The sequence below is a fragment of the Molossus molossus genome, unplaced genomic scaffold (genome assembly GCF_014108415.1).
Source record: "Molossus molossus isolate mMolMol1 unplaced genomic scaffold, mMolMol1.p scaffold_m16_p_4, whole genome shotgun sequence".
Lineage (NCBI taxonomy): Eukaryota > Metazoa > Chordata > Mammalia > Chiroptera > Molossidae > Molossus > Molossus molossus.
Window position 1 is genome coordinate 97065626 of NW_023425377.1, and position 24166 is coordinate 97089791.

The 24166-nt window shown below is 40.1% G+C and overlaps 1 protein-coding gene across 26 annotated transcripts in view; it reads left to right on the top strand.

Annotated features, from left to right (window-relative positions):
- RAPGEF2 (Rap guanine nucleotide exchange factor 2) overlaps positions 1-24166 on the top strand; it is a 247229-nt gene that overhangs the window by 87412 nt on the left and 135651 nt on the right. For 24 of the 26 annotated variants that reach the window (XM_036239933.1, XM_036239937.1, XM_036239934.1 and 21 more), the window contains one exon: positions 8574-8657. The exons of 1 other annotated variant lie outside the window; for it this stretch is intronic. In XM_036239933.1, coding sequence (XP_036095826.1) covers positions 8574-8657 — 84 coding nt within the window. Of the gene's footprint in view, positions 1-8573; positions 8658-12645; positions 12796-24166 lie in introns of those variants that run through there. One more of the 26 variants, XM_036239957.1, reaches the window with a different exon arrangement.

A 24166-nucleotide genomic window follows, 5' to 3' on the forward strand; every position in this document is an offset into this window, starting at 1 on the left:
TTCATTCAATTATTAATTTATTGAGAAAAGGCTAAGTAACAGTCAGGCACTATATAGTGTATATGTTGGGAGTACTGATGATTTAGAGAAGTTTAAAAGGTAATGAGGGAAGACTCCTAAATTAAATAATTATGAGTCTCTGGCAACTGTGTACTATGAGCATGTGGAGAGTTGTTCTGGGAATCCAGGAGGAAAATGACTCACTTTACTTGGAAGATACTGAAACACGTCTCAGAGGAAGTGTTAGTTAACCTGGAATTCAAAGGGTGAGTAGTATGTTTATTAGACCAAAGGTACTGTTTGGAGGTTTCTTCAAAGGCCATGAGACATAGGTGGAAAACAAGTGAAGTACAGCTGAATGGGTGAAGTTGCAGCAAAGGATATGTGGGGGATTGGAGCAGAAGGTCAAGTTGTAGGTTGGCCCTTTCTGGGAATGTTATACGAGAGGAAAAGAAGAGGTGGGGAGCATCCAGCACAAGGGCTGTATGAGGACCTCGAAATCAATACCAGCTAAAATCACACACCTCTCCCAATTAGCCTGACCAAATGTAGCAGGCTAATTTTTAAGTTGGATAATTTTGTATGGCCCAAGAATGATGTCATAAATACCCAAATGGCCCCTGACAGTAAAAAGGTTCCCCACCTTTGGAAAGAGCTAGTATTTTTTATGTATCTGTGATGCAAAGTACTCCATGTATATTGTTTCATTTAACCAAAGTATCATTGTGAAGAATGTGTTGATTTCCCCATTTTACAGTTGAGGAAACTAGCATCTCAGAACTTAACTTCACCAGGATCACAGGGCTAGTATGAAAGAATATATGTTCCAAAACCTTTGCTCTTTGCTTGACAGCATATTGCTTACCTCTTGTGCTAAATAAGGGTGGGGGGACCCATTAAAGACCCCGGGGTTATAGGAGAAGCACAGGCTCTGACTTACCGAGCAAATGCTAATCCCTTTCTGCTAGGTGCAGCGCACTTCCTACCTAAAGGGAGGTTCAGTGTTACACAACAGAATGAAATTAGATGGGATAAGTGTTTTGGAGTTTGGAAAACAGTAAGTGAGAAGATTTATTCAATGAATAGGGCTTGAGCCATTCCCATAAGGCAGTGATTTTCAGTCTTTTTTTTATCTCATGACTCAAAAACTAATTACTGAAGTTCTGCAGCACACTAAAAAATACATACTTTTTGCTGATCTGACAAAAAAGATAGGTATAATTTTGATTCATTGCACCAGATGGCTATTGCTGTGTTGGCTGTTGTCATTTTTTTTTTTTTTTTAATTTGACAGTCTAAGGAAAAAGAGGTCAGTGTCCCTGACTAAATAGGTATTGCATGTTATAAAAATTCTTGCCCTGGCTGGTTTAGCTCAATGGTTAGAGTGTTGGTCCGTGGTCCAGAGAATCCCAGGCTTGGTTCCCGCTAAGGGCACGTACCTCGGTTGCAGTTTGTCCTCTGCCCCGGTTGGGGTCGTGTGGGTGACAGCCAGTCGATGTGTCTCTCTCACATCGATGTTTCTCTCTTCTTCTTCTTCTTCTTCTTCTTCTTCTTCTTCTTCTTCTTCTTCTTCTTCTTCTTCTCCTCTCTCTCTCTCTCTCTCTCTCTCTCGCTTTATCTGAAGATGAATGCAAAAATTCCTCGGGTGAGGATTAAAAAATAAAATAAAAATAAAAATTCTGTGGCACACCAGTGTGCCACAGCACAGCGGTTGAAAATTGCTGCTATAAGATTTCATGTGATTTAGGAGGTGGAAAGACAAACATCTAGGGCAGGTTGGCAGTGTGGGGAGGGGGCAGACAGGACAGCAGCAAGTCGGCGGTGGTGGGTCTGTGTTGAGGAGTAGAAGGAATAATGGAGGAGAAGAGTGGGATGAGATGGTCTGTTTGCCTCTTCCCCATTATTCAAAGTCTAAACTTGCGGTTCCTTTAGACGTGGAATGATGGGCAATTGTGACCATTCATTTGTGATGGCTTCCGAGTCCTTCCGGCTGATCATGCTGGCAGTGAATTGATCATTCTGTGATGGTCTGTTTATATTTTTTCTGCTTGTTTTGTTTGGCTTTATTCATTTCCTCCCTGGTGATGACAATAGAGAATTAGCCTTTCTGCATGCCTTGTCATACACCTAGGTTTTTATTTATGACTTTCGTTTTGTCACTGCAGGGCAGGATGTGTTGGAATCTAATCAGTTGTTCCTTGTAGTTCTTATCAGTTTAAAAATTATAGGTTGCCCCGCTGGTGTGGCTCAGTGGATTAAGCATTGTCCCAATGACTGAAAGGTCCCAGTTTGATTCCCTGTCAGGGCACATGCCTAGGTTGTGGGCTTGATCCCCAGTAGGGGGCGTGCAGGAGGCGGCCAATCCATGTTTCTCTCTCACATCGATGTTCCTAGCTCTCTCTTCCTTTCTCTCGCTCTAAAAATCAATAAAAACATATTTTAAAAAGTCTTTTCCAGGTGTTCTTTTATTGTTTGTTTGTTTTTTGTTAATTCTTACCCGAGGATATTTTTTCATTGATTTTTTTTTTTTTAAAGAGAGCTTTACTTATTTATTTACTTTTTTAGAGAGAGAGAGAAACATCAATGTGAGAGGGAAACATCACTGCCTCCTGAACGCCCCCTACTGGGGATCGAGCCCGCAAACAGGCCTGTGCCCTGACCGGGAATCGAACTAGGACCTCTCAGTCCATGGGACGACACACAATACACTGTGCCACACCAGCAGGGCTCAAATTTTTTTTTTTTTTTTAATCCTCACACGAGGACATTTTTTGTATTTATCTTCAGATAGAGCGGGAGGGAGAGCAAAACCTCAATGTGAGAGACATTTTCTCATTTTTTGTTCAGATAGAGTGGGAAGGAGAGAGAGAGAGAGAGAGAGAAACATCGACATGAAAGGGACACATTGAGTGGCTGCCACCCACATGACCCCAGCAGGGGCCAGGGACAAACTGCAACCAAGGTATGTGCCCTTAGTGGGAACCAAACCTGGGCCTCTCTGATCTGTGGGCTGAAGCTCTAACTGCTGAGCCAAACTGACCAGGGCCATTGATTTTTTTTTTCCATATAGTGGAAGGAAGGGAGGAAGAGAGAGAGAAACATCCACATGAGAGAAACAAATCCATTGGTTGTCTTCTGCATGACTCCAACCAGGGCATAGGATGGAACCTGCAATCCAGGTACATGCCCTTGACTGGGAATTGAACCTGCTACTCTTCCGTCTTTGGACCGACGCTCTAACCACTGAGCAACCAGCCAGAGCCAGGTGTCCATTTTTGATGATCAGAGAGACTTGCTAAGTACTACAGTGATACCTCGGTTCTCGAACATAATTCGTTCCAGGAGGACGGTCGAGAACCGAATTGTTCGAGAACCGAAGCAATGAAACCCAATAGGAAAGCGTGACTCTCTCCACAAAGCGTGACTCTCTCTCTGCACTCACACTGATGACGCAAGCAAGGCGCGCTGGGCCGAATGAACGCCATTCGGCTCAACTCGGCTCATCTCGGAAGTTCGAGTTCCAAATATTTGTTCGGATTCCGAGACAAAAGTTTCTCGAATCTCCTGGTCGAATACCGATTTGGTCGAAAACCGAGGCGTTCGAGAACCGAGATATCACTGTACTTTGCTATGTGTACTTATTTAATCTTTAGATTTCTCTTTTGTACCTGGTGGTATAAGACTAAGGTTACGGGGAAATGTTCAGTCAGGGTTATTCCAAGATTCAGCTTCTGCCATTTCAACAACCAGTGAAGGGACTCCATAGCTCATGCTTTCAAAACATAAGACAATTATTTGAGAAAAATTAAAGTAACACTAGTGAATTAGACACATGCAGCTAATTGCACAGATTGTGATGGAGTTGTGGTTTCTTTTTCTGCCATTTGTTCCTGTTTGGGGTGTGATCATGGGACAGCTTTTCTCAAGGTTTTCCAGATTTATAAGCCCATATATAAGAATCTCCTCGGATATTTGTTTACGAGGTATTGTGATGGATTCCCCCACCTAATGATCAGAAACTGGGGGGGCCGGGTGAGATGAGTAGGTCCTAGAAACATTCATTTTTAATCCTCATCCCAGGGAACTCACATGTACATTGAGGCTTGAGAACCACTGGTTATTTTTGTTGTTGTTGTTGTTATTATGATCGTCTTCTGTTAGCCAGTTTCATTGCTGGTGCCTCCAAGCAAGATCTCTGATTCATTTTGCTTCTCCTGAGTGTAGAAAAGCTTGATGCTGGTGCTGTCCTTAGAACCTCTTTTTTCATCTTTTATTTTTTTATAAAAACCCCAAATAATCATTACTTCACACATATAAAATTGCGATAAAGCCCCTCAGGTAACAGCCGCACTGTGGGAAGGGAGTATTTGTGGACCTTGAAGGGAAGTAGGTTACACCCCGTACTGACATGCTGCCTGCCTGAGGCACCATCGAAAGTCGAAAAAAGTGAGTACGCTTCCCACCGTGATTTCTAATGAAGGCGGGGGAATGTTCTGGAGGATGAAGGGAGTAGAAGGGAGTTTGTGTGGCGCGTCACAGCAGGGACGCCCCAGCCCCAGGACAGGAGGCCGGCGCGGGTCTGTGAGCAGGACGAGAGCAGAAGAGGACTCGTCCAGTTTTCAGGCTATTCCAGCACATCCTTCAGATAAGCCTGTGTCTGTACCCTTAGTTCTGATCAGCTTTTGTAAAACTTGAATCTTTAAAAGTGACAACTCAATAATACAGACATTACAAAGATCTTATTGGGCATAGAAAGTGCTCACCGAGTTTAACGAGTGTTTGCTGATCGGGTGGTCATTCTCTGCAAGTGCTACCCAAGCAGATATAGCTCTGACGAGTTAACATTTGAATTTTTGGGGAAAAGTAGAGAAACGGTCATCCATAGGTAAACAAAATTATAATAAATGGGAGATAACAAGAGGACCCGTTTCTTATCTCAACTTCCTTAAATCTTTCCTGCGTTTTCCCGATATGAAGAGTCAGCCCTACTTAAAGGGTAGTAAGTAAGTATTCAGGGACCAGAATACTTGTTGTCACAGTCTTTTATCTCTTTTGGACATTGGTTGTCTTTTACTTCATGATCGGTGCCAGGAAACCTGATTTATAAGGCTTGCGTTTATTTTATCCTTATTAATTTTACCTTCAGAATGCGCAGATTATGGAATAACTGTCAGTGAATATTTGTTATATTCTCTACGTCACAGTTAATTTAGATCTTGGTGGCATTTGTTGTACTTTTTAAATGTGACAGGAAGCTATAGAATAGTCATTACTTGCATTAAATGAGCGTTGTTCACTTGATCCTGACAGCAGCCCTGCTGACTGCCTGAGGCCACGTGGTAAGGGTAATCGACCTCAATTTCCCAGTGTTCCAGATTTCATTCTGTTGCCAAGCTTTGGTGGTAAAGAAACCATTGTAAGAACAGATTAAGATAAGTTTATAAAATAATCCCTTTATTCTTCTTTTTAGTCCAGTGTTTTATTACTTGTTTGAAAAAATTTAAACTGTTCTTGCAATTGGCAAAAAGAAAGTTTTTACTTGACATAAGTCAGAATTAATAATAATACTGTCATCTTATGTTAAGAAAGACATTCTCCCCCTAAACTTGGTAAATTATTGTTGATTACAAAAACTACTGATTGGAAACCGGGGAAAAAGGGTATAAATTATTGTTTAAAGTACTTTGCATTTCCATTTGAGATATTTTACCGCTATGGTTTTATTGGAACTACACTCTATTCGACTATATATATAATGTTTTCTTGAGGCCAAAAGGAGTGAAATTGGGTAAGAATGGACTTGGGAGAAACAGTGATCAACTGCTGACTTGCTTTGGAAGGAAATAGCAAGTGAAAATGAAAATGATTGGGTGATGTTGACTGGTGTGTTAAATGACTTAGTTGTTTAGAATCATAATTAGAATTGAATGTCCTTGAAAAGCTTTTGGAGTCTTTTTACAATGAAAATAAAAACGACTTGGCAGAGACTCCGGAAGACTCCCCGGCAGCACGCCGGGGATCCACGGGCTCTGAGGGAAGTGTGGCACCCAGCTCCCATGCGGTACTCTTACGAGAAGTGGGATGATAATTGGAAAAGAAAAAGAAAGAGAAATCGAGTGTGCTCTGTACTTCCTTTTTGCACTTCCACCTGCTAGAATGTGGACGTGGTGGTGAGATTCGGAGCTGCCCCCTTGGAACTGGAGATGGACGTCCCGGGTTGGGGGTGGCAGAGCCACACAACAGACAGAGCCTGGGTCTCCGTGCCACAGTGCCACCGTGTGCTCCTCGGGCTGGTGCTGCTCAGGCTGTTCCGTGTGAGAAATGAACTTCCTCCTTGGTTGAGCCATTACTATGTGGAGCTTTTCGTTTTGTTTTAATAGTAGCCGAGCCTGTGGATAAACTTGACTAATGAAATAGCTTACATATGGCAAAAGGCACAGTAAACAAAGTCGAAGCATAAGCCCCATAAACTGGGGGAAATGGCACTTATGTTTTCAAAAGGCTTATTTTAAAAAGTACTTCTAACCCGGCTGGTGTGGCTCAGTGGTTGAGCATCGACCCATGCACCAAGAGGTCACAGGTTCGATTCCCGGTCAGGGCACATGCCCAGGTTGTGGGCCTGATCCCCAGTGGGGGGCATGCAGGAGGCGGCCAGTCGATGTTCTCTCTCATTGATGTTTCTATCTCTCCCTTCCCCTTCTTTTCTTTCTAAAATCAATAAAGAGAAAATATTAAAAAAAAATTTTTTTTTTTGAAGAAGTACTTTTAGATAAGGAAAAAATAAATGACACCTTATTAGAAAACCAGATTGAAGTTACTGATTTTACAGGAAAATAAATAGATATGGCTCATGAAAATAAGAAGAAAAGATCTCTAATAACAATAAGAAAAAAATGAAAAATAAAGTTACACGAAGATAATTTTATTGAACAGAAAGAGTTTGTCCACCCAGCGCAAGCAGAGCTAAACACATGCCGAGAATCGCAGTGGGAAAACAACTTTGGCTGTGTTATCGGTGAATGGTGCTCAAGGAAAGCTAGTGCTCTGAAACCCAGACTCCCCGATGGCACGTAGTTTACCGACTAAAGGGCAGAATCCCAAGCCCCCTGGGCCAGGGTTTCAGGGTCGTGCTGCGAGCTGGTTGGTGGGGGGTGAGGTGAGGACACTGAAGCATTTCCTCAGGTACGAGGACGGCCCTGAGGTCTGGTCTGTGTCCCTCTGCCTGGTTCCGTGGAATTGTTCCACCTCCGGGCTCAGGAGCTGCAACGTAACTGAGGTCAAGATGTTATCTTTAGCCTGCCAGAGGTCCAGACCGTGTGACCATTAGTCATGTCCCAGCTACTGTTTTCTGCTGCCCCTGGGCTTGCTGATTTTCAGGAGGAAAGGCTAGGTCTCTGGTGGATATACACAGGGTGAGGCAAGAGTAAGCTTACAGTTGTAAGTGTGCCAAGGTTTATTATTGCATTGTTACTTATTAATTATTGTCTTGTTTTCCACACGAACTGTCAATCTGTTTAGTCACAGTCATAAGGACCCTCGGTTTCAGTATCATTTTCATCAAGCAGATTGGCATAAAACCCAAAAGTCTGATGAAAAACCTCCGTGGTGCCCATTAGCTTGCCTCTCACCCACTCTTTAGCCACACCACACTGGCCTCCTTGCTGGGCAGGGTCAGCCCCTGGCCTTTGCCCTTACGCTGGAGATCCTCCGGCTGTGCCTGGAACGCCGGTTCCTAGGGATCCACGTGGCTAACTCATCTCCTCGGCCTCCAATGCCCTTCTCAGTGAGACTCGTCCTGACCACCCATCTAAACTGCACCCCTCTTCCTTCCCCTATGCTATTTTTTTGCTAGGGCACTGATTTATAACTTTCCAGTTTATTATTTTATTTTATTTTTGTATCTGTATTGTCCATGAAGGCAGGGATTTTTGTTGTTGTTGTTCCCTGAAGTATTCTAAGTACCGAGAACAGCCACCATCATAAAATTTTCAGTTAAAAATTTGTTAAATAAATGTTATAGCATGGGCAATACAGTAAATGTTATGTGATAACTATGTATGGTGCCAGGTGTGTACTGGAATATCGAGGGGATCACTTTGTAAAGTACATGACGGTTGTCTAACCACTGGGCTGTACGCCTGAAACTAATACAAAATAATATTGAATGTAAACTGTAATTGAAAAAGAAATTAATCTGTTATGTCAACTACCCTCCAGAGATAATAAATGTGTATTGTTTTGAACCAGTGGGGAAATGTGAGCACTTGATAGACAAAGGAAGTATTTTAAGTTCAGAAAGTGAGACTGAAAAATAAAACTGGGAGTGTTAAGTGCTAAGAAGGCAAAGAACATATAAATATACTGACAGATATCTTTAGCTTATTTGGAGGGAAAATAATTTAAAAAATGATTCCAGTTGTCGAATAATTGCATTTTTATGGACATGTTTTATACTCTTTCATTGTTCTTTTTGATTTTGAAAGCAGTAAGGTTACGACACTTTGTGCTGTATATGTTTTGATTTTTTTTGTTGTTATAGATAATCATCTGATTCTGTTATCTTTTCTTTTCAGTCCTGATGATATTGGCACCTGCTGGTATATCCTTCTGTCTGGTTCCGTGTTCATTAAGGAATCCATGTTTCTTCCAAGAAGCAGGTATCGTATAGACATTCTCTAATAGATTGTCCATAAAGCTTGAAATCCTTTTGCAGAATTGAGTTCTTTTGCAGAATTCTTTTTTCCTCTTAATTCCTCTTCTGACACAAAGCAATCCAGTGCCTTGGAGTGCTAATACATAAATCTGTAAGAAAGGGCTGTTTTATGTTGTAAACACTGTTCCAATCTCTTTAACATAGGACAGGAACAAAGGACATGCTGGTGGCATGTTCATTTGTCACACGAACGTGTTGAGCTAATTTAGGACATGTGTGTTCGTAGGGAATGAAATCTGCCTCTAGAGCAGGCAATCTCCTAAACATCCAAAGAGAGGACAAGAAAGTTCATTGAGACCACATGGGACTGCAAATGGGAAGCCAGGAACTGTCGTTGACTTTTCTCCCTCTCAGGACCATATGGTCGCTCGTTTCTGCATCTGTCTGTGGACTGGCTTCCCGCTCCCTCAGGCTATTAATGTCTTTCTCCCTGTGACTTTGGCTTGGGTGTGCCAACTGTTGATTTATGACCTCACGTCCCTAATGTTTACACCGTTCGACTGTACTGCCTGTGTCTTTTCTTTGGATTCTTCAGGCTGCAATCTGATTGGCTTGGCTTGGGGCCCGTGTGTTTTAGTTCCAATCAGCTACGGTCCAAGAGGGTTAGGACTGATCTGTCATAAACGGGGCCGTGTATTTCTAGGTTCCCTGACTGAGGGCGTCAGCTCCTGAGTTTCAGCAGCTGTTTTGTCCAATTGTGTATTTTTCACAATTATTTTTGACTCAAGATTTAAAAAAAAAAACTTAACTAATTAAATATCTTTATTTAAAATTACTAATTAAATATTTTATATCAGTTGACTAAATCTATTAAAGACTAGTGCTCTCCCTCTCCTGCCCTCCTGAGCTTCGATAACCTAACCTACTATTAAAATATATTCTTGATAAATAATTGAGTGGGTCAAAGACATGTTCAGTCTATTTTAAAGATGTGAACAGATTTTTATAAAAAGTCAGAGTCGGTGAGATACGGAGAGGTTTTTTCATGGTTCCGGATGTGGTGATAGAAGGTACGGGCGTGGGCAGTTGGCGGCCAGAATGGCAGCGGGAAGGTGCCAGGGACGCGCTGCGTCTGATGAAGGCAGCCTCGGGGCGGCTCCCATGCCTGGTCGCCTTTCCACTTCTCCCAGACCAGACTGGCAGACACTGTTCTCTTCGGAGCATGGCCCCTTGAGAGAGAGAGGCTCAATCGCCTGTTTGTTTGTTGTTCTTCTAGTAGCAATAGTGATAGCAATAGTAGTTCTGTCGGTGGTGGCAAGAGCAGTAATAGAAGTAGGGATAGTTGTAACGAAACGAGGAAGGAAAAATAGCTCAGTAGTACTAGTAGTAGTTCTCTTTGCCAGGCACCGTTTTAAATGCGTTCTATGCATCGAATCACTTCATTTCTCAACCATCCTCTGAGGTAGATACAATTACCTCCCACGTTTAATGACGGAGGGAAGTCTGGCTGCACAGAATTCCGCCTAGGCAGCTTGCGTGGCCCTGTGGGAGACTTCCCGTGATTCCAGAATTCTGCCTCCCAGAGGAATGGAGAGCTGAAGAGCAGCACTCTCCGACTCCTCATACGCAGGACCTGCTTTTTGGTTCCTTGGCGGAGACCATGTCCAACTTGATTTCTGAACTTGGAAGAAGGTGTAGGCAAAGAATATTTAACAATGGGCATATTTTAAAAATTACATATTGTTTCAATGTAAAGTGTAATAATAACTATATAACTATAAATGATCACAGATAAAGAGGAAAAACATCACTTAAAAATCTCTCATCCAAGATAATCAGTCTTTATTATTTCATTGTTTTTTCATCTCGACTTACATGTACATGTTCCATATGCTAAAGAACATAACGTAAATAATTTAGTATCTTGCTTATTTCAGTTAATATGTATGTGCATTACCTCATAATATTAAAAACTTTGCAAAGACTTACTCTTTATACATCTTATTATCTATTTAATGTTCAGTTATTTGAACTTCACACAACTTAGTTAAATCATTGTAAAGGGTGAATTATGCTGTAAAGAGTGTGATTTGAAACTGATGCATCTTACCCGGCTGGTGTGGCTCAGTGGTTGAGTGTCGACCCACATACCAAGAGGTCGCCAGTTCGATTCCCGGTCAGGGCACATGCCCAGGTTGTGGGCTCAATCCCCAGTGGGGGCAAGCAGGAGGTGGCCAGTCAGTGTTCTCTCTCTTCAATGTTTCTATCTCCCTCTCCCTCTCCCTTCTTCTCTTTCTAGAATCAATAATGGGGAAAAAATAAAAAATAAACTGATGCGTCTTAAAGAGAACAGCAGTTAGGGGACTGTCATCATCTTGTTGCAAGGCCTGTTGTACAAACTCAGTCTGTAGCTTTAGGCGCTAGCACACTGAAGGAGCCTGTGATGGTCTTTCTGGATTTCCAGCCATCCTCAGCCAGTCAAATAACAGCTTGTCCTCACTTGTGGAATGGGGACCTAATGTTCAGAAAACTGTTGTTCTAGGAGAAAGAGGACTTGCAGTCCAGACCTGTTTCATGAACACATGGTTTGGACTCTATGTCTAATTATTTTAAAAGATGACATAAGTTACTCTTTCCCTGGCTGCATGTCAAATGCTTGCAAGTCAGTAATTTAAGGGAAGGAATGGTGTTTCAGACTGAATGACAAGCTGGGACTATATATAGGTTCTTCCTTCATGTTGCACCTGGTGACATTTGCTCTTTCCAAGTTGTTTGTTTCCTTTGGAGATGTTGCCTTAGGAATAGTGCTGAGATTGTTTTAATATGAAAGAGAGAGATTCTACTGGTGCTATGCTAACGGTTGGTGTCAGTGAGTCATTGATGTTTCTCTTTCCAGAAAATATTGAGGTTTGATAAAAAGAATAATATGGCTTAGGTGTTGGTAGTAGTCTGCTGGTTTTATAAAATAATTCACAGATGATTCTCCACATTTACCATGTACTTATAATGTTAGCCTAGAAATTGGTTATCAGTATATGTGGTAAGTAATTTGATCATTTTCTTGAAAATTTCAACTCATTTTGACAGATAATTTACCCATAATAGTTTGTTATAAATTGAAGTACTTTGAACAATAGTTTCATGTTTTTAACTGGTTCTCAGCAAATTGCCTTGACACCTGCGATAATTGCATTATCACATGAGAAGGGTGTTACACATGCATAAAAGCTGTCATTTGGTTTCCATATTTCATTAGTTTTATTGAATTTCTCAATCGACATATAAGTTAGCATTTTATGTTTTACTATTTAAAAAAAATTTTGTTTCTTTATTGATTTTTAGAGAGAGGGGAAGGGAAAGAGAGAGAGATAGAAGCGTCGATGAGAGAACATTAATTGGCCGCCTCCTGCATGCCCCCCACCGGGGATCTGGCCCACAACCTGGGCAGGTGCCTGACTGGGAATCAAACTGGTGACCTCTTGGTGCCTGGGTTGATGCTCAACCACTGAGCCACACCGGCCGGGCTATTTTCTTTTCAAACCTATAAAGGTTGTTTGGTTGCATATTTTTACTTTGGTTGTCCAAACATGAGTATTATTTCTTGATGAGATTTATAACATTTATGGAGCCTGTGACTTCCTTTGTGACTTTCAGTGACAGCTTCCACACTCTTCTTCACTCTAAGCAATTCCAGTGAAATAAAATGTTGTTTTCATGTAAATCTATTAGATTTATCAAGTTTGGAAACACTGGTATTTGGTACAAGTGTCTGTAATTTCCTTTACAATGTCGTTATATATAATGTTGCCCTAAGATAGAGCTAACCTTTTTATTTGGAATGTAATTTTTATTCTTGAAGCAATGTACTATTTATAGTTATATTTTTCTTAAAGTCTTATTTAAAAATAAATTCAGCTTCTATGTTTGATCAGAAAGATAATGAACAAAGGTAATTTAGGAGTGCAGCAAAGGTTATTCTGACTCTCATTTAGGAAAATACCAGAGGGACACTTGCCAGAGATGAATATCCAAATGGTGCGAGCTTTTTCAAGCCTACAGGCAAAGCAGTGTGATCACTAAGTTGTGCAAGAGGTGTGCCCCATGGTTCTGCGACATGCTGTTTACATCCGTAGTCACGGCAGGTTGGTGTATGAGGACAGTGACAGGCAGAAGGTAGTGAAGTATCTTGAAAAGGCATTCCCCACACATACCTTATTTTTTCAAAGACATCATTTACAACAGCAGTGGGACTGGAAAGCAGTAGATGAAAATAATCTTATATAAAGGTGCAGGTTTAGAAATGGTTCTTAATGTATTTTTGGTTTGTTCTACATAGCGCAGGAAAATATTAATAATGTTTATTGCCCTACTGCTCTCTAAATCAGTATATTTTAAGGAGCTGTAGTAAGAATTGTTATATACTTTAAATTTTCTCACTTCTAACACTGCCTGACTCTATAAATGCTGAAGCCTAATTTATAGTAAAGTCACAGTATAATAACTTGGGTTAATGTTATTTTTTGCCTGCTGGCTTCCTTGAAAGCTGGAGAATTCTATTTGAGATATTAAAGATAGGCTTAGACTGTTTCTAAACTTTCAACTTGCTGTTTGGATTATTTGTGAGAGAAGGAAATAGTTTACCTAGGTTGTATATTAACTCATAGAGTTAGAATTTTTCTACTAATACATAAATCATTTTTACATCTACCTGCAAAAAACCCACACAGTATACTAGGTATTTAAAACATGAAGCATTATTGTTACAGATGCTTCTTTGAATTTATCCTGGAAAATAATCACTCCTATTACCGCATTGAAACTGGTTTTCTCAACTGAATCAATTTTATCATAGAGGCCTCCAAGAAAGGGCCTTTTAATAGAAATGATCGCACACACCATATTTAATCATAAATAACATCTTTATTGCGCCTAAGGTGAAAAAAGTGAAAAACATTCTATGTTCTTCACAAACACAGCAGTTGGCAAACAAGCTCTTCACTTCACATCAGTGGGGTGCCAGGGTAGGTGCTGTAAGGTAGAAGGAAGAGAGAAGCCTGGGCTGGCCATAAGTCTTGGAAATTGGAAGATGCCAAGAGAAGGGTTGTAACTAAACCCAGGAGCCAGAGGGATTAGGGACAAAGACCTATACAGAGGGATTGGGCTTCTAGTGCATGGACGTGGGGTCCAGCTGCCAAGTTATGTCAGGAGTGGACCTAGTAAGCAGTCTTTTGTGTGCTCCAAGTGTCATGAGAAGCGATGCCTGTAATTGGCCCCACCGCCCATGGAAACTGCTGAAATGCCATCACAAGTTAGAATTGGTTCATGGGCCCCTTTCATATTTATGGGCTATTTTGTCTCATTCTAAAATAGATTTGGCAGAGTTCAAATTTTGAGGCACATATTTGTATATTTTAAACATTAATTGAAACTTGTGTGAAGTCCTACTTACTGTATGGTCTCTGCAGTAAGTTGTGGAATATACAAAGCAAGCAAGACAGTCTGCTCCCTGCTGTCATGTAACTGAATAGCTGGTTGGGGAGCGGAGGCAGTTTTATGTGAACCATGAAAAAATTGGCCAGGTGTCATTAAATGGTTCAGTACAAATTGATATAGCAAAGACTACTAAGAATGCAGAATCCCTTCAAAGATAGGGGCAGTTTAAGGTATGTGGATGGTGCCTGGCCAGTGTGGCTCAGTGGTTGAGCATTGGCCCAGGCACCAAGAGGTCGCTGGTTTGGATCCTGGTCAGGGCACATGCCCAGGTTGTGGGCCAAATCCCCAGTGCGGGGCATGCAGGAGGCGGCCAATCGATGTTCTCTCTCATCAGTATTTCTATCTCTCCCTCTCCCTTCCACTCTCCTAAAATCAATAAAGAAAAAAAAAATAAGGTATGTGGATGGTGATCAAGGGAGGCTTTAACTTAAGGAAGTGACTTTTGAGTGGGGTTTATGTTTTAGATTGCTGGACAGTGGTTGGAAGTGAAATCTGGACATAGTATGAAAAGCATGAGTGTTGCTCAGATAGGGTTGAGAGCCTGAGTGAAGGCACAAGAAAGGGACCAAGTTATCTAGAACAGAAATGTGTTTTAGGGCATGAAATAGTGGGGGAAACACTGGTGATTGTGGCATTAATGAGAGGTCTAGTTTACGAAGCTGCATAAGTTGGCCAATTGGTGGTAAATTAGGTCTCAGGTAACATCGGTGGGAGCTTGGGAGGAATGCACATATCACTTATTTGTACTATGTTTACTGTGTCCATTTGCAATTAGTGCTTCTCGTTCATGATACCAAATATATCCACAATTTAAAAATTAAAATTATGCTATGGTACTCTCCGTGATCACATTTTAAATTAGAGCTGGCAGCTTTTTAATGGGGATAAGTGGGGAAACAAGACATTTAACTAATCAGTTCTGAGAGGCTGAAATACTGTTCTCATTATGATTCACATGACAAACAATGAGCTACTGGAGTTTAGACATCACTGGCCTACTTTATGCTTGCCAGTGCTATGTGGCAAGTTAACTGATTGCTCTAAGATCTAATGAAAGAGGGTGAAGCAATGGTGAATTGATTCTGTATGCAGTAGAGACGGAAGCCATTTAAGTAATATTTCTTATTTCATGTAAAGAGCTATATAGGATTAGGAAAATCATAATCTTGAAAGAGTATCAATTTATTATAAATCATGTGATACTTTATTGGATAAGGGAGTGTGGTATTTAAAAAATAACTCATTAGTAAATTATGTTATAGGAGGGCGGGTAACTTTACTGGACATTAAATGTGTCCAAAAGGTATGGAGAGAAATGAAGATTAGAGTTCTGGAAGTTGTACCATTAGAGGTAAGATTTGCCTTCAGGTGTTGGCAAAATCACAGCAATGGGAGCACAAATTAAGACAGAACGGAAAGAGTGGTTATTGAAGAAGGAAGGGGAAACACACACACACACACACACACACACACACACACACACGGAAGACTACAGGTCATCTTAAAACTGTCCTCATTGAGTTTTAAAAATGATGTATTAGTCTTTCCTCCTATCACAGGAAGAAACATGGTAAGAAACAGGATTAAATGAGGTGATGCGTAAGTTCAGAAGTTTTCTTTATAGCCAGCATTATTAGAAGTTGTTTACTTCTATAAAAGAAAAAAATTGTCCCCTCCCTCCCTTCCAAGAGAAAATAAGACTTTGTTTAATTTATATTTGGAATGACCTAAAGTTAGTGGATGGTGGCAGAATTAGTAAGCGCTAATAAGTTGTATAAGAATTACTTATCTCAGGCATTATCTTATACTTCCCATTATCACACTATTTTGGAGAAGCAGATGTTTGGGGCCTGTATGTAATTGGCCACCTGATAATAATAGTCAGTAAATAGAAATGTTACCTCTGTTTTAACATAAGAATGTTCAACTTGATCTATACATGCGAACATATAGGAATAACTGAATGTATAGTTGGATTGAAATGTACACGTATATGCATAAGTATGTTTGTGTGTTATGTATCAAACATTTTTCTTCTCGCTCTTCAAAATTTATCCCCCAACCCCCAATCTAGTAGCAGTTTTAAAAATACTGACCTATCTGTTATCAAGAGTGCCAAAATAGTCTACTTCATAGGTTAAGTAATTATTAAGTTAAAGAGATAATTATCCAGAATTAACAGTAATTGTATTGTTCTTTTGAAAAATTAATGTGTACAACCTAATCACCACAAGAGATAGTGTCCTAACAACTTCATATCATAGGAGAATTGTTTACCAAAAGGATTATCAAAAGTGATGAGCAAAATGACTAGAGCTAATTTCTAGAATGAAACATTACCCTACGATGTTAGTAATGTCTTTTTAAGAGAGTCCTCAACTTGATGCTTAATTAATATTAACGAGCCCTTCTATCCTGACCCCTCTTCTGAATTGCTCACCGGCAGTTCTTCATATATATATCCTTCTGTCTTACTCATTCACCCTCCCAACATTTTTAAGTGCCTTTTATGTGCTTGCCTAGAATATGATGCCAAATCCTGCTCCTGTGTCATCAGTCAAGAGATAAAAGTGTTGCCTTGAGAAGGAAGAGGGGTCCGTTTGTCTGGTGCTGGAGGGTTATTCAATAAGGCGAACATAGAGACATGACCTTTGGATTTAGCAACATGGAGGGCATAGGTGACCTGAGCAACAAACCGAAGCCTGTCTCAGTGGAGTGGTAGAGCCGGTTGAGGAGACAGTGGGAAGAATAAGAAGTGGCCACAGAGAAATTTCATCAGAACAAGGAATTTTACTGTGAAGAGAAGCAGGGAAACTAGTGGTGCCGGGGAGCTGTGAAATCAAGAGGGATTTGTTTCTTTAAAATGAGAAGATGCTGGTGCGTGTTTGTGTGTCGATGGAAGTGATCCAGTAGAGAAGAGTAAATGGATATGACGGGAAAGAAGGGAGGTCCTTGCAGGTGTGGATGAAATCTACAAGGTGGAGAGCTGTTAGCTTGGGAGAGGGAAAGAGCATCACTCTTTGACACAGGTTTAAGAGAAAAGGTAGGTCCGTAGATTTGGGAGTTCAGTGGTAGGTATTTAGGACTAAAGGGAGAGAAAAGTTGTGAAACAAAGGTAGTGCCGTGTGCCCATTTGGTATTTGTGGTTATAGATTTATGTTTTTTTTTTTTTTTTTTACTTTATTTTTATTTATTTTTTATTTAAATTAATTTATTTTTGTTACAGATGTTTCTCCTTTTTCCCCCATTGACACCCTCCTCCCAATCCCGCCCACCCCCCTCCACCCTAGTATTGTTGTCTATGTCTACTGGTTATGCTTATATACATATAAGTTCTTTTGTTCATCTCTTCCAAAGTCTGTTCCCTGTTTCTATGTCTCTGGTCTATTTTGTGCGTCAGCTTATTTTGTTTATTATATTCCACAAATAAGTGAGACCATGTGATACTTGTCTTTCTCTGACTGGCTTATTTTGCTTAGCATAATACTCTGCAGGTCCCTCCATGCTCTCTCAAAGGGTAAGAGATCTCTCTTACAGCTGCATAGTGTTCCATTGTGTAAATGTACACAGCTTTTTTATCCACTCATCTATTGCTGGATAGGGGCTGTTTCCAGATTTTAGCAATTGTAAATAGTGCTGCTATGAACTTAGGGGTGCATATATTCTTTCTGATTGGTGTTTCAGGCTTCTTAGGATATATTCCTAGAAGTGGGATCACTGGGTCACATGGTGGTTGTTTTTTCTATGAACTTCCAGCTGCAAGGTGGTTGGGTGTGGCTGCCGTTTGAACTTTGCTGGTTGCATACACTAAAGGGAGAGAAGGGGGCAGGAGTTAAGGGGTATGTGGAACACTGTATCTTCATGTGCATTTGCTCCAGGTGCCTTGCACCCCCATACCGTCTGTGGAATGCAGCAAGCACCTTCGCTTAGACTTGACCTGCGTTTCCTATCTCTAATGGCTTTAAGAGACTGCTTGTCGCCCATTGTAGAAATCTCTGAGTCTCAGTTCTGACCTCACTTCTGTCCCCTGACAATTAGTGTTTCAGTAAATAACACTTCAGAGTTAGAAATGACAGTGTGGATCAAATCCACTGCCCGTGTCACCCCTCCACTGCCTTCATTCAGATGTCACCTGCTTTATCTAAGTTGCTCCCCATATGCCTTCACTCCTTCCTCCGTAGTGTAACCATGTCATTGATGAAAAGCATAGACTTTTCCTTATTGATCCCTTGCATAATGAGCTTCAGTGATTTCCTGCTACCAAACAGATAAAATCCAGACTCCTTAGTGAGGTGAATAAGGCAGCTTAGAATGTGTTTCCAGCCTATGTTACCCCTCATGCCCTGTCCAGATACCCGGCTGACCACTGCAGTCTGAGTACCTTTCCCGGCTGTTCTCTCTGCTGGGGAAAGCCACCTCATTGTGGCCGCCTTTGCCCACACCCTTACCCATTCACTCCATTTTATTTACTTTGGGAACCCTACATTCTTGTATAATGTTAGGATCATACTGTATCAAATTAAGATTTTTCAAGGGCATGGTCCGTGTAATGCATTTTTTTTTTTTTCTTAAACATGATCCCCCCTTTATTTGTTTGCTTGTTTATTTTTAATCCTTACCCGAGGATATTTTTTCTATTTATCTTCAGATAGAGTGGGAGGGAGATAATGGGAGAGAGAGAGAAATATCGACGTGAGAAGGACAGATTGACTGGTTGCCTCCTGCATGACCCCAACCAGGGCCAGGGATGAACTGCAACCGAGGTACGTGCCCTTGGCTGGAATCGAACCCGAGGTTCATTGGTCCACAGGCCGACACTCTAACAACTGAGCAAAACCAGGCATGGCTGAGTAACATATCTGTGCTTTCTTAGTGCCTGGCATGTAGCAGGCATTTAATAAATATTGGTTGAATCATATTGGTTCAGGGTTATATTTTTAATTTGCCATTTACAAACCACTTTTAAACAGAGTCTAACAATATTATACTAATATATTCCCTTTTAGAAATAATTACTCGGTAACCCATGATTTACTGGATGTCAGGTTAATGTAGAGAAGAGTCAGGGAAAAGAATGAGGCTGCGGCATAATGGAAGGAGGAGTCTGGGGGAAGCCCATGGGAACCTGGTACTAGTCCGTCTGTGCAGGAGTGCAGAAGAGCGGGGAACGACGGTTGGTTTATTGTTGGATATCATCTTGCTTACCGTATTGATTATAGCTAGTTTTGGTTGCATAAGGCAATTGCAGAAACACAGCAGGAGCTACTTTTTCTCTCATGTAAAAGAACCCCGCAGGTAGATGGCCCAGGATGGCCTGGTGGCTCCACAGGATGAAGAGGCTACAGGCTTTCAGCCTTCTGCTCTACCTCGGGGAGCACACAGCTTCCACCCTCGGGGTCGTCAGTTCCTAGGGTGGGATGGCTGCCCAGCTCCAGCTCTCGTGAATGCAGTGGAAGCTAGAAGCCAGAGGAAAGTCAGAAGAGCGAAAAGTTAACTTCTATCCAAATCGGATTTTTTGAAACATTTCTCTTTTATAGCTCATTGTCCAGAATGTAGTCACATGGCCACTTCAGGCCACCCAGGGGCCTGGGACATGTAGTGTTTTATTCTGAGATGCAATGTGCCCCACTAAAAATAGTCTCTTAAAAATATCCTTCTAAGGAGAAAGGGGAGCATTGATGTTGGAGCAGGCTGCCAGCAGTTTCTGTTACACTTGGGCCTTAGTTTTCCCTCACGTTCTCTGAGCTTGTCGATTGTCTGTGCTAGATCCTTCTCAGCCCTGGGCTCACGCTCTGTGAGCTTAGCCACGCTCCTTCAGGTCTTGCATCATCCATAATTCCTGATTGTCTTCCCTAACGTTGACTCAAGTGCAGGTATTCCCATGACACATATAAGGTAAAGATATATATTAAAGACTTTAAGGATATGTTGAGAAAGAGTTCCAAATAAGGCAAATAAAATTATGAACCGTGTGAACTTGTTTTGACTAGAGTTGATGTATTTAAAGGGAGAGTTTAGTTGCACTTGATGTAAATAGATTCTTTGTTAACTTTGAGATAAGATAGAGAGGTCTCTAGTAAATCAAAGGAGTGGAGTTAAATATGTAAATGATAAAATGTAATATACTAAAATGTTTCTCCTTCTGGGATTAGTTGTACTTTCTGCTTCAGTACGAGATGTCTTCATCCTGGAAAGCTAACATGGTTTTTTAGCATTTTTCAGACCACCCCTGCCCCTTTTAAATCATATTCTGATGTGATACCTGATGCACAGAGCAAAACTGTTCTCTGGAGAGGGAGTTCAATTGCTGGATCAAGTTGGGAATTTGGTTGCTATAACTACAGCTTCACAGATGTGCTGTACATATAAATGCAGGCTTTCGTAGTCCTTGGAATACTGGCTTTGGTAGTGTCTCAACAAAGTAAGTATGTAGCCTTACGGAGAAGCGCTCTGCTGTTTTGTGTGTACAGTTGATGTGATATCACAGGTCATCTGATACTTGAGGTCTTCGGAGAGGGAATTTGTCATTTATCATCCTTGGTGTAAATGAGTGTTTGAGTTCACCCTAGAAGTCCTTATTTGCAGTGATGTTTGGATTTTTCTTGCAGAAGTAAATATTATATTTCATAAAGGTTTTAAAGTCTGACATGTGTTTGTCAATGAAATACAGTATTGTGTTCCTCAGTAAAATGTTTGAACTGTTCATTTGCTGGATGTAGAGGAATTCACAACCCTTGCTTGTACCACAGTTATTTTGGAGGTGGGGGTGGGGGTGGGTTGGAGGGATGTGTGAATTACTGTTTTACCTTATTAATTCAAAGTCTCTTAACATATAGAGCAGCTAAATTTGTTTTTGTTTAAAGAAGCATACTTGCAACATTGAGAGCACTAACAAAAGAGGAAGGATATTATTAAGAGAGAATGATATGTGAAGCAAATTATACTTGGTGAAATTGGAATGTCTTTTTAAACTAAAATTTCCAATTAGTCATAGTTCAGAGATCGTCTATTTTATTTTTATTGTGAATTAAATTATGTATATACACACATATATAAAAATAATATAAATATATGTATACATATAATTAAATATGTGTTAAAGCCAACAAAATTATATATTTATTAAAGAAAATTTATTCTATATTATTTATCCAACTTTATTTTCTGGATGCACTGAAAATTGTTTAAAAGTATAAGAGTAAAAATAGTGAGAATATGTAATGTGAAGTAATAGCTTAGACATGCATATCAATTTCCTTTATGTGTTATTATTTAAATATAATGTGGGTTTTAAAACTGTCTGTTTAATATTTATTACTGATTAGAATATGAACTATAGGTCCAAAATAATAGAGGTTACTGATTTCCTTAGATGTTTCTTACTTTTGCTACGCATTTGTGATTTCATCGGGGTTATGTGTTTTTTCAATTAAATGTATTAAATATAATTTCAGATCTTGACTATTCATGTATTATAGATCTACATAAACATTAAGTAACTGTATTTTCTAAGTTAAACCTTTGTAAAACTTTCTGAGTCAGATATTTCAGGATACTTTTTTTTTTTTATATTGAAGGCTTACTTTGTGTCTTATAGCTAGAAACTTCTTAGTGTGTTAGTTTCATTAAGATACCTTTGTTAGAAACAGAAACAGACTCATAGATACAGAGAGCAGACTGATGGGTGCCACTGGGGAGGGGGCTTGGGGGAACTGGGTGAAAAAGGTGAAGAGATTGAGGAGTACAGATTGGTACAGAATAGTCATTGGTAATATAAAGTACAGCATAAGAAATAGAGTCAGTAATGTTGTAATAACTGTGTGATGCCAGGTAGGTACTGGAAATATCAAGGGGAGCACTTTGTAAAGTACATGATGATTGTGTAGCCACTATGCTGTCTGTACTCATGAAACTAATACAAAATAGTATTGAATGTAAACTATACCATTTAAATCTCTAAAAAAGTAACTTTGTTATTACTTAAACATTTTATGTAATTAAAAAATTAGGGCAATGGTCAGAATCTTTCAAACACTTTTTTATTATTTAAAAATTATATTTTTGGGTGACCACACAATATCATATACAGATGATTTATTACAGAAGTGTACATTTGAGACCTATATAATCTTATTAACCATTCTTACTCCAATAAATTTAATAATTTAAAAATAAAAATAACAAATAAAATTAGTTTTTCTTTATTAAGGTAAATTTAGAAAATCATTGTTAAGTATTTATACTTAATTCAGTTTTACAAATAGGAAAAATTTAAGTTGAGAGTATGTCATCTCATCAGTCTAAATCATATATATTCCAGGATTTATATATGTATATATATCTCAAGAGGTCATCTTCTGCCATGATGAATTATATGGTATAGAATAAAAACTGTTATTAGAAATCTTGAGGCCATTTCAGTTTACCACTCTGTCACCTGATCTTGAATTTTAACTTATTATATAATTTTAGAAACATAACATGAGGAGTTTCTCTGAATATGGTCTTTAGGCTTTATAGTCATCCCATTTATGTGAACTTTTTATATAGTTAAAATATTTTTATATAGTTAATTTAGTGTATGGAATCATCATTGGTGCTAGAGAGGAGATGTTTTTCGCTGATTAGCTGTCAGAGTATACCCGTAATGTAATTATAGTCCTTCAAGCATAGTAGAGAAGAGCTGCCTGGTAACTTAACTACTCAAGCTCAGAAGCATGAGTTTTAATTTTTCTAAGAATGTGCTTGTGGAACAGTAAGTAGAAAAGACACTGGATTAGTGCCCTACTGTTTGGCAATAAAAATAGTTAGAAGATAACATGGGGCAAGACCATGAAAGGTAATTGACCAAAACAGAGATTTCCAAACTCACCCAGTTATTCTATTCACCTGGCCTTAGGATGGATAAAATATTGAGCCCCCATCTATGGAGATTGTTTTTGTTCACTACAATCTGGCTTGGACCTTACACTCTCATTTTCTTTTCTTTTTAAAATGCTAGCAGTTATTATTATTTTTTAAAATAGGTTGTTATTGATTTTTTTTTTTTTTTTTTTTTTTTTTTTTGAGAGAGAGAGGAAGGGAGAGAGATATAGAAACATTGATGAAAGAGAAACATTGAGCCCTGGCCGGTTTGGCTCAGCGGTTAGAGCATTGGCCTGTGGTCCGGAGAGACCCGGGTTTGGTTCCCGCTAAGGGCACGTACTTTGGTTGCAGTTTGTCCCCGGCCCTGGTTGGTCATGCGGGTGGCAGCCACTCGATGTGTCCCTTTCACATCAATGTTTCTCTCTCTCTCTCTCTTCCTCTCCCTCCCTCCCACTCTATCTGTACAAAAAATGGGACATTAGCTGCCTCCCACATGCCCCCTACTGGGGATCGAGCCCACAACTTGGGCGTGTGCCCTGACTGGGAATCAAACCAGGACCTCTCAGTCCATGGGCTGATGCTCAATCCACTGAGCCATGCTGGTCGGGCTACACTCTCATTTTCAAAGCTTACAAGCAGGTGGCCATTCAGATTTGAGCTGAGAGGCTGGGCTAATGACTATGAAACTGATGTGTAACCATTAAAGTTTTATGATCATTAGAATGAGAGCATCCTGGAAGATTTGGTAAATCTGAGACCAGAGACAGGAACTCTATCACTTGGTGTGCTAAGGCTAAGGGCCTGACTGGTATTTTTCACAGAAATAGAAGTTAATGGGTCGCATGGGAGAATCATTTAGAAGGATTAATTGATGGGACATAGTGAAAGAAAATTTATAGTCAAGGGAGAAGGCAGAGTAAAACATGGTTCCAATGCTTTGAACATGAATGTCTGACTGAGTGATGCCTTTGACAGCTGTAACCAGATCTGAAGAGGATGAGATGGGTGGACATCAGAGTTTAAACGAAAATACTTGATTTTAGCTATGTTGTTGTGGTACATGCTTTGACATAGGGGGAGAACTACAGGGGGCGGGGTATGGAGAGATAATTGGACATTGGATCACCTGAAGAATGTTGGGGATAGGGAAGGGTA